This window comes from Pieris napi, chromosome 1 (assembly GCF_905475465.1).
Source record: "Pieris napi chromosome 1, ilPieNapi1.2, whole genome shotgun sequence".
In the NCBI taxonomy this organism is placed as follows: Eukaryota; Metazoa; Arthropoda; class Insecta; order Lepidoptera; family Pieridae; genus Pieris; species Pieris napi.
This window is the reverse complement of record NC_062234.1, coordinates 10,082,415-10,100,847: the sequence shown is the minus strand read 5'-3', so window position 1 is coordinate 10,100,847 and position 18,433 is coordinate 10,082,415. Positions and strand designations below refer to the sequence as shown.

General features: G+C 32.3%; 1 protein-coding gene across 10 annotated transcripts in view; it reads right to left on the bottom strand.

Annotated features, from left to right (window-relative positions):
- The window catches only part of LOC125051582 (very low-density lipoprotein receptor-like), a 158,694-nt gene that overhangs the window by 21,562 nt on the left and 118,699 nt on the right, over positions 1-18,433 (bottom strand). For 5 of the 10 annotated variants that reach the window (XR_007117307.1, XM_047652004.1, XM_047652025.1 and 2 more), the window contains exons 2-7: positions 16,593-16,746; positions 10,307-10,429; positions 7,254-7,373; positions 6,609-6,731; positions 4,348-4,574; positions 1,431-1,698 (exon numbers count right to left, since the gene is read on the bottom strand). Coding sequence is in view for 9 of the 10 variants with exons in the window: in XM_047652004.1 (XP_047507960.1) it covers positions 1,431-1,698; positions 4,348-4,574; positions 6,609-6,731; positions 7,254-7,373; positions 10,307-10,429; positions 16,593-16,746 (1,015 nt within the window). In the remaining variant the exon portion in view is untranslated. The remainder of the gene's footprint in view (positions 1-1,430; positions 1,699-4,347; positions 4,575-6,608; positions 6,732-7,253; positions 7,374-10,306; positions 10,430-16,592; positions 16,747-18,433) is intronic. The other 5 variants (XM_047652043.1, XM_047652060.1, XM_047652035.1 and 2 more) reach the window with 3 other exon arrangements.

Sequence of the window (18,433 nt, the reverse complement as noted above, 5' to 3'; positions counted from 1 at the left end):
GAAAAATAATATCAAACGTGGGAGTTGGAAGAAAATAGCATCTTTTTGGAAATATTTCCGGTCAGGGAGAATGGGGACCCATTATCACAATCTTTACACACCCCCGAGGCCGGAGAAAATATGGAGCACAGCGCTATTTCGCAGGATTATCTCACAAATATTCTATGGGCGATGTTGTTAAATATTCGTAGTATGTTTAATCACGGCAGAATGGCTAAACGATAACTTTATTTCTTTACTTGAAATAAAGGAATTGACAACTAGTACTAGTGCAGTCCGGACGCGTTTGTCGTAGTATATTACGCATTTTATGTAATAAATTTTTGAAATTACTTACTCAAAAAGAGTATTGGTTGTTTTTTTCGTTGATATTGTCGCTATAATCTAAGTGACAATTCATTATTTATCAAAAGTCATGACAATTCCATCTTCCTCATCCATTTCGTTAGGGTATCGTATCAATATCATTAAATAAGTAACCCCTAGAGGGGTCTATATAAACAAACTATATAAAGCTTTATAAATAATTACTTATGGATTCGAAATTGTTACCTCGCTACGTATTGTTAAACACACTGATGAATAGACATACAATACAAATTGTATGTAAATAAACGAGTTTCAGTATTTAAATTCTTAGATAATTAGAAGCAACAGCGGTAAAAAAAATACTAAACCGTTTAAACAAAATAAACAAAAAATAAAGTATATTGTTATACTTTCTTGGAACTTCGCCGCCCGCCCAACGGCGTAGCGAAATTTAATTTAAACTCATTTCTATGACAGTAATGAACTACCTTTTTCTAAAAAGGGGTAAAAGTGAATTCATGGCAGGACTGCTTTAATTTAATAATTTAAGGTGGTCATTTTTTCTACGGACCTAGCCGTTATAAATCTAATATAAGGCGATGTATTGTTATAAATATACAGATTGAAAAAGTATATATAACGTAACGTAAACGCACGTGTTCATAAACACCGTATAAAGCCTTTCTGTCTCATTTTATGGTACTAAGACTCCTTTTCCTATCGTCGAAATCACCGCGCCGAGGTATTTATGCTAGACACAGCTATAGATAAATAAAAGTAGAATTGTATGCCTTTTATCTTCATTAATCTATACCTCAAAAGCATTATTATTGGACTTAGAAGTTTGCACCTATTTCATTGGATATTTTCTTAATAAGCAAGCTTCATAAATAATTACTTATGGGTTCCAAATTACCTCACTACGTTTTGTTAAACACATTGATTACGGTGTCTTTACGGTGTTTAACACACTTCGTTGATTTTTAGGTCTATTAAACTTGAATATGTTTTCATTATCTGTTACTACATGTATCAATTGCGCCACTACAACTTATAATATCAGGTCCTACTAGACAACTTTGTTGGAAATTAATTACTAAGCAATACATATTAATACTTACTGCAATTAATTTCATCGCTTCCATCAGGGCAATCCTTATCGCCATTACAATACAACGATCCGGGAATACAGCTGTGATCTTTGCATTGGAATTGGTCGAGCCGGCACGTGTAGTTTCCTCTACAGATTGAAGGGTCCTCGTCGCCTCCATCTGGACAGTCGCGGTCACCGTCGCACACCCAAGCCTTGTGGACACAGGTCATGCGGTCGCGGCACTCAAACTCTGTGGCTATGCAGGGCGATGTCACTCTGGGTGTCGATGCGCAACCCTGGAAAATTGCACAGAGAACTTTACTATTATTCTGTGTTATTTGAGGTTGAATTAGCTTAAATGTGCTTATGCAGTTTAGAGCAATTAAACTAGTTGTTTCATTATATATTAAATTATACGTTTGCTACTATCCACTTATATACCTGTCGCTATAAACTAGATCAACGATGAATAATACTGGTCATTTGATATCTAATATCGGAATATCGTAATATTATATATTAGGACAGTATATCCAACGTTAAGTAGTAATGGGAAGAATTTAATATACTTTCTCGTGAAGTATCGTAAAAAACCACGAACCAATGTTAAATGAATTGTAATTCTTTAAAGTACCAAGAAGTTCTATTAACAATCAAGAAGATACCTTTCACTTTAATATATCTTTATAGCTTTACAACAAGTATAGCTGTTTGGAGACTCTTAACCACTCAATATGAAATAAGAAATAGCTTAAGATCAGTCTTTTGTGTTATATGCCATATGCGTTAATATAAGTTAGCCATGGAATATTAGTAACAATTATTTTGTTGTTGAAATGCGTCGATTGTGTCGTCCCTACTTGCAAAACATCCTTCTAATCTAGTATTTAATATCGCCTAAGAGTTATATCATACCTGACTGGTAACCGTAATTTGCTAGCAATTACAGTCTATATTGCAGATATTGCCAATACCCAGATTGCGTAATATCGACATGTAAAACATTGATTGTCAGTGCAGACGTTACAAATGAACGTTTTACAAGATTTTACGACGAATTTTTAAACGGGTATTGGAAGTAAAAATTGTCTGTATGAAAAGTACCTACTCATTGCATAGGTTACTAAAGTAACGAGGTGTAATACCGTTTAAAGTTTAACAGCTGTGATGCCTCTGAGAGTCATCCATTAAATTATATCTTAATAGTTAAATAATTATTATGTTTAAATGTTTTTCTAATGCCTAAAGTACTTTTTATATCTAAGTATTACTCATTAGGACTCTGAATGTGGGTGTAAGACGAATATTTTATTAACGAATTTTAGTTAACCCGAAAAATACGAGGAATTATTGGATGTTTATAAATAAATAGCAAAACATTTCCATTAGATCGCCTAGATAATACGATAATGCTATTTTCGTAAATTAGTCGATTAATAAATAGTACATTATTAATAATAAACTATGAAAAAAGAAGCGTGGCCAGTGGCGGTACAAAATTTTAGGTATAGGCCTCAGATTTATGTAACTGTTCAGCAAACATCTGTTTTTTCTAATAGGCAAGTAGGTGATCAGCCAGGACACACGACTCGACTTTTTGGGTGTAAGGCATGTTGATTTCCACACGATGTTTTTCTTCACCGTAAGACACTAAGCGTGGCACACATGCAAAGTCGGGGTTCGATCCTACGACTTAATTGATGAGAGTCCCACTATTAAACCACTAGGCTAACGCTGCTCTAATAAATAATCGAACTAAGTCGAACTTATTATGAAACGTCGATAGAGAAAATACGTCAAAAATTAATTGTTACATTGTATTACATGCTTTTCGTTTTCCACTTTCTGCTAAGAGGCTCAAAGGAAACTTACAACTGTACACCGCACGTAGGTAGTATTATTAAAGTGAAGCACTATGAACCAGAATTACTTTCCATTGAAGGCTCCTGTATACAAGGGGTCCATTTTGTTATTATTAATATCTACCTTTTACAGTATGAATGCGGTCTCAAGTGTAATCCTTATCTCAATAAGAAGCAGGGACGGAACTTTTTATATCAATTTTGAAGATTCACAACACGAATTTTAATATATTTTTATAGAAATTATTGGCATTACCCGAAGGCTCGCTAGTGTGTTGCCAACCTTTGATAATTGGTCGAATTGGTTAGGAATAACATCGATTAATATTAAATAACCATATAAAAATGGTTCCACACAATTGGCAGACCCTTACAAACGCTCAGTGGAACGACGGACACCGGATAACATATATATTTTCTTTAATTAATTAAGTGCCTGAATTGTTAAGAGTCGGCCGGCTATATAACATATATCGGCTAAGCTTTATAAGAAATTGTCTAGTAATACAAATAATAAACTCCTAAGTCGTTACATAGATTATTCTGCATCATTTAAGTTGCATTTAAGTGCAACTCTCGGGCAATGTACTTAAGCACTTACAGCGAACGTATTATGTATCTTTGGAGTAATAAAAGCGCTATCTAAATATATTAACCTAGTATTGTACCGCAACACGCCCTCATTATACCCAAAACAATTATGAGCGTTATAACAATATTTTCTTCTGTTCAGACCTTATATAACTAAATAATTATTCACATCTATCATGTCGAAAGAATCCTTTCGCAAAGTTGAAAAATGATGTTAGTAATAAGAATCTGTTCTAGGAAAACAAATTACGGATGAAGATTTAATACCGTGACACGACAATATTTATCTAAAAGATATCTTTGATGAAATTTTTCAAATATTATAATATAAATTAATTTATAAATATATTATGTATTTACATTTTATACTTCGACGTACTTACCTATAAAAAAACATATAATAAAAAACATAAACATAAAATACACTTGAGAGCGTATAAGAAACTTTAAATAATTAATATTTATATCTACAATAGAGCTAAAATTACTCACCATTTCATCACTTCCATCTGGGCAGTCTACGTCACCATCACAACGCCACCTCGCAGAGACACAGTGACCATCAGTACAGGAGAAGTGGCTTACAGGCTGGCAGGTCGGCGCCGGACACTTTACTTCATCAGTTCCATCACCACAATCATCATCACCATCACAAACCCATCTCTGCTGTATACACTTTCCGTTACCGCAGGTAAACTCATCAGAACGACATGTTTCATCTAAGAGAAAAATTATAATCAGACATTAATGTCGTAAAAGAGAGTACATTTAAGCACTTAAATAATCCTTAATTAGTTCAAAGAGCAAGACTAATTTGAAGAAAGTGCTGGCAAAGAGGCGTAGGCATTGTTAAAACGTTCCGCAGGCACACTTCAAGTGGCCAAGTAATGAAGGCGAGAAAATAAGAATAGTCCGTAGGTTGGATAATGAGAAAACGGGCGAGAATGATCACAAACAATCTAGCTGAGGAACGCTATCAGACACGTTTGTTATTAATACTTACCTACCTAGTCTAACAAATCTCTTGAGCGTAATGGTCTAAGAAAAATCATTTCCACTAGTCGGACGTGGGTTCTCCTTCATTTAATTAAATTCTTTCGTTCACTAGAATACTTATCAAGTCTGTTTATGAGTAGCTTACTTCTTTACTGCAATTCTTTTACAAAATGCGCGGCTAGATCACAATTAAATGCGATTTGTTAATACAGTCGTATTCCTTTGTAACAAACAGATGGCAGGCTTTCTTAATTAAGTAGCTCGTATACACAGCGCTTTGTCTTTTGGCAGACATATGTATTACGTGACCTGTTTATGAAATATTTTAATCTCACTTAGCAAGTTCTGCTCGGTCATCGTTCAATTCAAGACGCTGTGCCAGTAAGATAAGTATTCTAAGACGGATAGAGTGTCGATAGAATATCGAGGCTCCGGCCCCCAATGATTGATTACAGTTTGCCTAAAAGTGAATATACTTTTACAGAAAAAGTGTATTGTTTTTACAATATAGGGAATATATCCTGATTAAATTGGTTGTAAACATGGGACGGGGGAATGGAAAGCGATTACACGGGTAGAATTTAATATCTGAAAGCTGAAAATACGTTTTGGAAAATATTTCAGTCTGGTCTAGCATATTTAACCTATGAATTTAATACCAAATTTCTAACAGCTGTTTAAATTGCAAAGTGTGCTCTTTGAACTAATTAATTGCCGTAATACATAATTTTATTCTAAGCGTATTATGGTCCGTTTCATGCAGAACATTGCCAATTATGTATAGTGAAGTGGAAATTGATGAGAACCAATTGTTAGAATTAACGGGTAATAATTATGTAACAATGCGAACGTTTTAAAATGTTCATGAACGTTGAGCTGTAAATTTAGATGAAATGAATACTGACCATAATATTTTTGCGCTTAAGAGAGAGCTTGTTTGTTTTTATCTAAAAACGTCTCAGTTCAGTAAAGATCTAAACAAATACAAGGAAAATTGACTTTAGGCTCGATAATGGCAATAAGGAAAACGGATAAATGCACATTATTCACGTTTGTAAAAAATAGAATCGTTGATAAACACAAACAAATAAGCACCTTTAGAACAAATTACAAGCTTTTGGGGGCTTAATTTTAAGTATATTTGTCGACTGCTTTAAATATAACTGTAATATTAAATTGTTAAGGATAACAAGGTCATATCTTTGACACAGTTTAAGTAGATGTACATCTGTGTAAGTAGATAGTTCTATTTAGACAGTTCTATTTTGTAACTATCTATTCATAAATTAAATTAATTAAAATCTCTTATACTACAGTATTACACTTGTAAAAAATAAAATAAATCAGTGTCACTACAACCACTTTAGGTAGTTGGGCCTCAGATTTCTGAATATGTTGTAATATGCATAATCATTTTTCAATCTAATAGGCAAGTAGGTGATCAGCCTCCAGTCCCTGACACACGCCGTCGACTTTTTGGGTCTAAGATATGTCCTCACGATGTTTTCCTTCACCGTTCGAGCGAATGTTAAATGCACACATATAAACAAAGTCCTTTGGTTCACAGCCGGGGATCAAACCTACGACCTCAGAGATGAGAGTCTCACGCTGAAGCCACAAGGCTAAACTACTTTAATAACTACTTCATTTATTCTACTTCGTTGAAAAATTCAAGGATGTAACAAAACTAAAAAATTTCTTTCAAATTTTCAGCTCAACAATGCGAACATAAACTTATATAAAAACATAACCCTTACTGCATGCTTTCTCGTCTGACCCATCAGTGCAATCGAGGTTGTCGTCGCACATCCACGTAAGAGGCACACATTCACCCTGCGTACCTCTGCAAGTGAATTCCTCTGGACCGCAAACCTCCACTTCTGTTAACCCAATACCATGCACATGCTGAATAAGAATGATCAATTTATGAATACTTAATGACTACCTTAATATAAGCCCAACATTCCCCGAGTCAACCCAAAATGTATTGACTGTCTTGACGATATTCTTATAAATATTCTATATTGAAGTAGCTGTGCGAGCAAAATTCTAATCTTGAAATGAATTGAATTTATCTGCAAACGCTGCGACAAAATTCATTTGTCAGCGGCCATAAGAATCGTAATAACCAGAGGAAATTGAATTTTCCCATTCAACCCATTCAAGTTAAAAATTCATTGAAACTTTTTTGCTGACTAAATAAATTCATTCAGTGACTATTAAATTTTACAACCCTTCAAATTAATAATTTGTTCTTTTCGTCTACCGGAGTGGCCGAAATTCTGAATTCTAAAGTTGTTTTTTTTATTTCGTTTTCAATTTCGACTCATCAATTACGGCCCCTGAAAAATGAGATGCGATGACCATGCGATGATTCCCAGCCAGGTTGTACCCAGCCTTACCACAGTTGTGTTCGTCTGATCCGTCTTGACAATCTGGTGAGTCGTCACATTGCCAGGACACGGGAATACAGTGTCCACTTGCACATATAAAGTTGTTTATTGTGCAATTCCGTTGGTCGGCTGTGTTTTAAAATATGTTTCAATACAAAATTACTTAATACTTTTTAATTGATTTACGTTTTTAAATAAAATATAAACAATGTTCATTGTAGACCACAAAGATGACGCGTAAAACCTAATTGTAATTCAGCGACGAAACGCCAAACTTTTATCATTTGGGTAGGTTACTGTTTATATTCGTATATATTTAGTTTATTTTTTTATTATTTATTGCAGCTGTCGTGCATTTTTAGTTTTTATAAATGTTTTCGAAATTCTATATTAAATTGTCTATTTATACATGTTTTCTTAAAAATGATCTTAAGAATTACTCCCAAAGATAATTTTACCCATCGATTATTCCAATACCCCAATCATTAACCTTCATTTAAACAAGACGCTATCTAAATATAAACTCCAGGCAGATTAATAAATGCTTTGCTTAAACAGAAGCGACACTGCGTAATTAATGACACTAAATACTCCTTATTTCGGAAATAACCTTGTTTCACGTTGGATCCAACGACTCGAATAAACTTGGTCTTAATACTGTTTTGCTGACTAAGGCTTTTCTGTCAACACCGTAAATGTTACACAATATTATTCATTTAGTTTAGTTCCTTCTTTGCATGAATTCCATTTTTAAACTTCGAGATTGTCAAATTAAAATATCTATATAAGTTTAACGTGGTAAAGTGTCTCTAAAACCTTCGTCGAGTTATCTATTAAAGTGGTATACAAAGGGCATATTAATTCACCACAAATACAGTTTTATATAATATAATTTATTTCATATTATTTTAGTTAATTTTGAAGGTAACAAGCCCTTCAAATACCCTTTTATGGGTCAGTTGTTTTATTGTAGAGCCACACATCAGCCAGTATCGTGTGCGGCAAATATTTATGTCCGTAAAAGCCTACAAAACATAGTAGTCCCATATAAAAGGCTTTTCCATTACGTAGGGTCGACTTACAGCGGTAGTAAGTGTACAAAGTTGCGGTCTCTGTTGAAATAAAACCTTATGGTCTGGGCTTATTGTTACAGTGCAAGTAATTCGGTTTACAGGGGCTTATAAAGCTCGGGTAAGATGGAATGAAGTAATTCTTCGCTTGTTTAATCTATATTTATACTTTAATCCTAATATTATAAATAGGAAAGATTTAAGTCTAGTAATGGAAAAATAACGGTAATATAGTAATATTTTCCAACCGTGTGAAATGCTAGGCGAAATAAGGACAAGCTTATAATAACCTATAAAACCTTATTATAAATTCTGTAAACACATCTGAAAGACTGAAAAACTAAAACATTAAAACGAACTAAACTAAAACATTAGAACAAACGAAAAACATTATATTTCATTACATTTTTTTTATAAAATGTCTGATACTTCCATTGCAAATAAATATAAAATTGTTATAAATAAATAAGTTTAAATATTAAAAGCAAAAAACCTCTGGGATCTTTCACGACATCGATTTGAATGTATGGAAAGTGAAAATTGTATAAATAATCTTCCAATAAAATTTTCGTATAAGTTCTTAAGAATCTTATATTTTTTTAAGAAAAGCACAATCAATATTCACGAGGGAATTCCAATTTAATGGGTCAATGCGTTCAGACGACCTTTAAAGAGTTAATAAAAAACAAAAAGAATTCTTAAACTTTACCTGTTTTTACAGATTTTTAATAATGAAATTAAATGTACTTATTTATGCCTTATATTACTAAAAAGTAATAAATTTCGTCTTTGACCATTTACAAACATAAAGATATTTAAGTAGTATAAGTCGAAAAAACAATAATCTATTTCTACTTGCCTATAATGACGGATCAAGGACCTAGATGTCTAACCTACGCCCTGTTGATATATTTATGTTATATATAGATATATAATAGAAAGGTACTACGGCCAAAACGTTTGAAAATTCAATACATAATAAACAAGACTTTACGCAGTAGGAGTACCTACTTGAATATTACATGAAGATTTTCCTAATTAGCAGTTGCTCCGTGCCATAGATAGGTGAAGCACAGAATCATGTTTGGCATCACAGAACATGACTCTAATTAGTATCTACTAATATACACAGTACAGAACCTGCTTTATTAAATAAATGAAATACCCTGCGATATAGAATGCCTTTACTGTAATAAACGCAGGTATTTTTAATTAAACATTTCCGTGAATTGTTAGCCGAGTAGTTAAATTTTAAGTTTCAATTCATACCCAAAGAAATTAGGAAAGGGCGAAAGATTAATTCAGAAAACTTCAAATCGTGATTAAGATTTTAATCTGCAGAGCCGCAAAGAACAGAATACAGGCATCTTAAAACTTTAGCCATAAATCGTTGTTACATTTTTGGGCTATTAATGGAATGAAAGTTAATTTCCTAAAAGTTCATTATTCTAGGGATGACACTTCTGATATGTAATTTTCGGTGGCAGCTTTGATTGAAAAAGGGGCGAGGCGCGACCCTACAATCTGCTTTTGTCACATGCCAACCCAGCTTTTTCATTGTTCCATTCATCCCAATACAAAAACCTTTATCCACTTTGGTAACTCGATAGTTACTTAGTGCAAGCTTAAACTAATTCAATTAATCGTTGTTAATTAAATAGTAATTTTATTAACAGAACGTATTGTGTTCGTCATAAAAGAGTAATTTTAAAAGTTCGTTATTGACATTATAACAACATCGCTTACTTTCAATTTATACTTTAATAAAACAAATCGTTGTTCGTGAAAGCAAACGTTGCTAGTAAATATTTATGAATGTAGGGAAAATATAGGAGTATTCAAACAGTATGAAAATACGTACAATAACGGGACGAGGAATAAATTGTGAAAGTTTATCATCCCTCTTCCGCACACATTGTGAATACGGTATTTTTGGTAACGAAGTTATAGAAATTACTTTTTGAATATATTTCATATAAATCAAATACTTACTGCAAGTTCCGGGTTCTTCGTCTGAGCCATCTGAACAGTCCTTTTCATTGTCGCAACGCCATGACATTGGTATACAACGACCTGTTTTGCATCTAAATTCCGATGAAGTACACGTGCGGCTTTCTGTAAAAAGAAAAATGAATTTTGTTGACAAAATGTCTTGCATAATAATGATTTAGAAGATGTTGTATGTTAGTATGTTACAACTACTGTACGGCATGGCATTGCAATGCAACAAGGTCATAAGTTATTAAGTTGTATACTATGTTTATTAAATTATTATAAATATTTAAGAAGCTTAGGTGGAACAAAAATAAAAATGCGATGTTTCATTACAATCTTCTCAATGGTTTAGGAAGTTATAGACACACATTTATTTATATGTACATTATAAATATGTATTTCATATTATTATCAGATACATATTTGTATGGAATAAGTATTCCAGAGGGCGTACGTAAAGCTTTACCATAAAAGAAAGTAACAATCAAAACTTTTTCGAGAGCTACGAAACTCGTAGCTCATTCGTAGCGTCACTTTAATTTACGATCGGAACGAGCCTATCACGTCATAAAACAATGGGTGGAGAATATTACCACACGGTTGACTTATATGAGGTGATTCACGCGACAAACAGCAATTTGTAAGCAAAACGCACACCGAAATCATATCAGGGTGCGAGCTTTCTGAAACCCGTATAATAAATTCAACTACACCCTCTGAGATTTCCTTATTATACAACGCGTATATATTTATATCTAATTATCCGCTTTACCTTTTACAAGATAACTATAATTATATAAACAAAAATAATTAGCTTAATTTAATTCGTAATTGAGTTTCGTTCTAGGTAAACAATGTGTAGATATTGCTTCATATATGTTTGTCATTATTGCGACATACAAGTTGTACCGTGGTTTCGATCGTAATAATATATAGTATTGCCTCATTTATATATGGACTAACTAATGCAAAGTGTTCTAAGGTTCCTAAATGTAGCATGTTCTACCTAACTCTTCTATTAGAAATACATTTCTTTTAACATCACATTACATACCTTTTCTAAATCTGTATAATCATTATCAGACATTGTCACTATCTCCACATGGAACAATACATGGATAGGAGATAGCGTAGTTAATTAATCCGGGACTCGGATATAAGGTCCATATATCGAAATGGTAAATGGCTATCTTATCGCGTTGCAGTCACGACTTTGTTTCAAGAGTTCAGTTCAATCGAATTGTTCTCAGGCAATTGGGTTTTCATTTATATAAGAACGATATAACAATGGTGCAGAACTCTTGTATACTCCAAAAAGTAGTAATTGCACTATTATAAGTGCAGCAACATCTTTAGCATTACAAAATAGCGTACATTTTTAACAAAAGGGCATTAGTAACATTACATTTTGCAAATTAATTGTTGTTACCACAAATTTTAATTTAAAAAAAAAACGACGGGTTGCACTCCGGGAGAGCCGGCAGAAGTGAAAACTTGAATATTAACGTTGTGCATTTTTGATATTTTGGAATGGTTAGGGAATAATATTGTACGAATTGCTTTAATTATCAGTATAAAAGTACCTACTATCATTTATGTGGTACAATATTTATTTATTGCGCTTGTACACAAACATGACAATTTATATTACATTAAATACGCCGTGCCAGCTGTCTACTCTCCATCCGTCTTTACGAATTTTCGATCAGGTATCCTGACGCGAGTTTAACATTTTTTACCCATTCCAAAAAAAGTGTACAACGCCGCTAAAGAAGTTTACACTTCAAAAAAATATATATGCGGAAGAACTATTACTAAAACTAAAAAATGCAACAGGATTTAATTTGTGTCTTAACTGCATTTTTACCATCTGGTTTTCAATCAATCAAAATCATTTACATATAGGTAACACAATGTACACTTATGAACGTCAACAAAAAAAGAAATATATATGAAATGCTTCTTATTTTACGTTTACTGCCAGTGCTTAAATCAAGGGCGTAGAACGGAAGAGAAGAACAGGCAATAAAGTCTGCGCCACTGTTTTTAAGCGCCAAGTTTATTGTTTTACACAATGTTTGTAAGGAGCTGCAGCCATTACACCATGTTCCACATGACATCTTAAGATATTAATAATAATAAAATAAATTAAAAACAAAGATTTGTCTTCTATCAGTAGGAGGCATGGTGAAATAGGCGCACGCACTAACTTACCACCACAAATTTTTCATTTTTCAATCCACCCAACCGAAGGATTCATAGGAAAACAAGTTTTATTTGTATAACATTGACAGTGTTAATTGTAGTTAATGTAAACATGTATGAATGTATAGGATATTATTCTATTACCATTTGATGACAACCATGGATGTTTTAATATCCAAGCTATCGTTATCACTAATTATAAGAAAAATTAAAACGTATTTATGAATAACATCTATTAGATCCTACGAGCATTTTGACGTGATAACGTCTTTAAAATCGTTTTAGTCGGGTGACATGTTCAGAAACTTGTGTCACACCAAAACCTCACGAGCGCGATCGCAGGTATAACGAGAAAGAGACGGACCGATCTCCCGTCTCATCTCGAGCGCTGCCAGTCATTCCGTGAATGTATGAAGAAAAATGTATATCATAGTCGAATAAGTAAACTTGTCATTTTACACCCGAAATTTATCATCAAAAGTGTGAATAAAACGATAGATGTAATTTAAAATTTGAAAAAATTGTTATCTTCATTAATTCCTTACTTCCCAAAAACTTATATCACCAATAAGACGTTATCACGTAAACATCTCGATCGTAAACCTACTTTACAAACAACCAATATTTTTTTTTGATCCTCCAGTGTTTATTAAAGCCTGATTATGTTAGAGTAATAAGCTACAGAGCGTAACTTAAAATAGCATAAACAGTAAATAATGAAACAGAATTTAATTATCTCCTGGTTTTCTTAACATCAGCTCGCGATTGTTTTGGGATAACAAGATGAAAACATGAAAAAGCTATTTCACAAAAACGTTTACTTATGTCGAACGCAACGCAGCTTTTTGTGTCAACTTCAAAGGTATTGTTTTTTTAAGAATAAAGAGAATATATGAATACTTAACTATGCAACTTCAAGAAAGCAAATATTACTTAATTCAACAAATTTTACGAATAAAATATACTGATGTTGAGAAAAACTTACGGTTTCAATGTGTACTGTGACTATTTAAAAAAGAGTGGCGGAGAGTTTATTGCCAGTTCTTCTATTCCGATCTACGCTCGTGATTTGAAAACTGGCAGAAAATGTAAAATTTGAAATATTTTATATATATTTCTTTTTCGACGTTCATAAGTGTACATTGTTTTACCGATATCAATGAATGATTTTGATTTTTGATTCTATTAGCAGTTTCTCAAAAATTTTACATTAGTTTAGATTATTTCAGCATCAAAAACACTCGTTCTTAGCTATAATAATTTATACATTTAATTTAAAATTAAAACACTTCAATTATATTACAGTTAGCTATTGCTGTCGAAAAGTCAACGAATTGTTTTCAATTAACTGCGATTCCTACAAATATCCTAAATAGCGGTGCATGTTGCAGATGCATTAAGCCAAATGGTACCCAAGATAGCCTCGGATGGAAATTGTATTCACGTAGGCGATGAGTGCATTCGTTACCGAGGTAACAGTGTTGGAGCACTCTTGCACATGCACTTATATCGTCGGCAATTCGTAAATTCATGAGATCTATTTATATGTTGGCTAGGTCTTGGCATTTTAATACATTTTACGAAAATCCTCCATGATTCTATTAAAAGCATTTATTGGTTCACGCAAACTTTCACTGTGATAAAGAGTTAGTATATAAAGTTCCAGTTACTATGTGACTGGACCTTCAATCTTAATAATGAGAGATTCCTTACACAACCTGTGTTTGAATTCAAAAATACAGGTTTAAGAATCGCATATTATAACTCTTACACGTCAAATCAAGCACAAAAGTTATCCCGAAACTAGACTAATAAGACAAAGCTTGAATTGTCAACACACTGAAACGCTAATAAAAAGTCATGACATCCACCAAATAACGAAATTTCAAATTTGGCTACAGCATGCGCCAATCTTGTTAAACTTTTGTACAGCATCTAAACTATAAGGTATGTAGATGAGATGTGCTACAGCAAATATTGCAATTACACGCTCGGAACAAGAGTCGTTTCATAACTTTGGCAAGACTGCGCTTATTTTGTTGCTGCATTTGTTGTTACAAAGTTTTTGATCAGTATAATGTAACAAGCTGTTGCCCTCAACTACGTAAAATAATATAACAATATTTGGGATGAATCTATTAATATGTAGACACAAATAGGGGCGAACGGGTAGTCCGAACGCTGGTTGCCTCAGATAGAACTTAAGTCGGAGTTATACATTTCATAATATTCAAGAATTTATTAGACTATTAATAGTAAATATAATGTGAGAAAAAATTAGTTTTTATAATTTTGTATGATAGGCTTCGTTGCGTTATTTATAAGTCAGCCTCATTTTCATGGCCTTATAAAAAACAAATATGTTTATAATCAATAGTTAATATTACATTTTCTTATGCGAGATCAATTCGAGTGAGAAACCTTATTACTTGTAACTTTAAAGACCTATTTACTTGTGCTTGCTATATACTTTAAAAGCGTAGATAGCGAAAATCTTATTCTCAGTGCTCCTTTTAAGTTGACACGTTTATAAATGAAGCAACATCTACATAACATAAATAAAAAACACTATAAAACACGTTTGAAAACTTTTAAATATAAATGTCACATTTCAATCAATTTAATTTAATTTCAATCAAATATATCTAAAGCAAGTTGAATTTCGTCCAATTTGTATGTAGAGGCCGTAACAGTATTTAAAACACATTTTAGGCAAATAGCCGAGCTTTTTAACAAGGTCTAAAGTCTAGACAAACGACATTGTTACTGTAGTTCATTGCACTAATACTTGTTTTCTTCATTGCTAAGTTGGATGCTGGATTTTGTTAATTTTGATGCTGTTTTTCCGAAACTTTTAGAGCACAAAATAAGTCTTGTAATAGGGCATGCATCAGATACATTGATTCTTCTTTTTCATTCTTAACTTTTAAATAATTAGCCTACCAAATGTTTGTTTTGCCGGTAATCTAATTAAGAACTCTCAGACGAATTCAAAAACGTAGTGATGACAATTAATACGGATTATACACTTTTCACAAAAATACAGACATGTTTCGCTTCAGGGCATCTTACAGTATACAGATCACAGTTAAAATTAAAAACCTTTAACAAAATCGAACCAAATTTTGTACATATTTACAAGTAGAAGAAAATTAGAAAGATTTAACAACACTCCTACTTTCTTTTTGTTATATGCAAATTTATTACTGTATAGTATTTATATTACAGTAACCAAATTTACTACTCAATTCGCAGTTTATTGAATATGTATTCAGTACTATCACAGCGTCACATTTCTGGTTATAGCTTTGAGAAAAATCCAATATTAAACGATGTCTGAAACGACATACGATAAAACGATGAAAGAGTTCATTGAACTAACATTATTGGCTTTTTATCTGAAACCAAGCTATTCTAGACTTATTTATTATGATCTACGAGATAGGAATACAAATGTATCTAATTCTGATGAGACCCCACTCCAAATGTAATAATCTCTTCGGGTGCTTTTACTCGAGAGAATATTACTTACCCTCTTCTGTAATACTTATCTGAGTACGAATATAATGATTTAGTAAGTGAAGTAGGACCAGCCACTCATATAGAGTATATTTATTATTAGAATATGAAATAGTACACAAAATTATATAAGATATAGCGTATAAATATTATATACAAACAAAATGCTTCAAGTCGGTTAACATTGAATGACCTATTAGATAAGTAATTCTCGATCGTTTTACGGAAGACGCCTTTGAGTACTGATTCTCTCTTGCTAAGCCACGTATTACGTTTATGCCTATACCAGACATGTTTGACTCACGGGGAATTTAATATAAAAGTTTCCGTATAAACATATAGAAAAAACACGCTTTACATATTATTACAAATATGCTACAAAAACGATCCCAACTTTATTATTCTGGACCACCAATGAATAACACTTATAACTATTATATTATAATTGCTAAATTAGTTTGATATGTTCATTTTAGCAAAAAGTGCGATAAATGCAGAATCATTAAATATTCAAAATTATTAATGACGTTCATAAGTGTGTATTAAAATATATGCTTACCTGATGATAAATAGTCGTAGGCTTTTGTGTATGAATCGAAGTCGTCGTCATATATTGAAGCACAAGCGCTTGATAGAATGCAGAACACAAAAATAAGGCAAACCGCCATTGTCACAGTTTCAACACACAGTTTAAAATACACGAAGCCAGGTTCCTATAAAAACGGATTGTAAAATTAAGACCTCACTACGCACATATTTGACAGACATGAAGCGCTGGCAATGATTATTATTATTATCATAGAATATTTTAGCCTCGTGCAATACTATGTTAAGTTGGTCAAAACAAAATTTGTGCGTCATGCGTTTTCTTTTACGACTGTGGTTAGCAAAATCGCAGAATTCACTGAGTACGTAATTCTATAGTTTTATTGATGCATTTTAAAACTAAAATAAATGTTAAAAGACAAATATTCGATACATATTTTGTCTATTTTGTTTTGTTTATTATTTGTTTTGCCCTCGTTACTGTACAACGCTGTTGTATACTATTTTTATACCTCTTTTCAATATTTATACTTTATTTTATTATTATGCATAGTCAATAATAAACTATAGATTATAGTTTAACATTTGGATTATTATCGTAATTTTTGGTTACTATGTTTACCGTAATTGTTGCGCATTCTTGGTAATTTTCAAACTATTATAACAACTCTCAGCCACACTCTCGAATACATAGCATACGCACATACACCGATTCACTTACTCATACATTCACGCATACTTAAGGTCTTATACTACTTTTGTTGATTAGATGTTACACTAAGACTATCTTTTTTCTTTAAAAAATTGTGCACCTGTACCACGGAACCTGTACCTGTCCCTAGTGTGGGAACTAGTGTTAATTTTGTCACAACCATTTTCTGTCTATTAATTAGTTTGTTTTGTGGTATAACCTTTTATCTAAAATAATAAACTTTGCTAAATTAAACTAACTAAATTGTAGTAAACCTAAAGTAAATCTCATTTTTAATCAACATTATAACTTAATAAATGATCATTATTTTTGCTCCAACTGAACCAACATTTAATTAAAAGTTTGTTGAACGAAAGACTGATTAATGGCACGTAAGCTTACACACATAGAAATATCAATGGTTATTTCACTTTAATATAAAGTTGAACCCGACTATTATTACAAAAGGTTTTTAAGAAAATATGCATTTTATATGAATATTGTTCTTTACTATTTAACAGTAATTTCTTTAGAATTCAGAGAGATTTGAAGCAATTTAATCACATATACTTTTCTTGGTGCTTCAAGCCAATTTGGCTTGAAGTAATCAGCCTTCACAGTCGATATTTTGGTCTAAGACATGACGGTTTCCTCATTGCTTTCCTTAAGCGTACGAGCGCGTGTTAAAAGCACAGCTTCACGGTCGAGACTCACGTGCTCAAAAGCCATTGGACCAACACTGCTAACTTGAAATTATTTGTAATTTCATATCTTCAAAACTTGTGTGTAATACACCCTAGAGTTTTATTTACTTTTACGTTAGACGTAGTTCTGATGAAATTCAGGCAAATGAACGAATTATTCCTAAACCCTTTGTCCTTTGAGGTTGTTTGAAAAGTTTGATGGGCATTTAAAATATTATTCAGACTTAATGACATTTATAAAGTTGTTTTATTAATGTGATTTGATTAAAGCAATATTATTTTTTTTAAACGTTCTAATCTTTATAAATGAATTACGTTACTTTATAACTCCCGTTTACATTTATTTCCATTTACGTTATAAAAAGAATTAAAACAAGTTTTGTAAGGCATTTAAAGACTACTTTCCGAGAGAACTGTAACCTGTAAATGGATTTGATATAGTTAGTTCACTATCCAGTT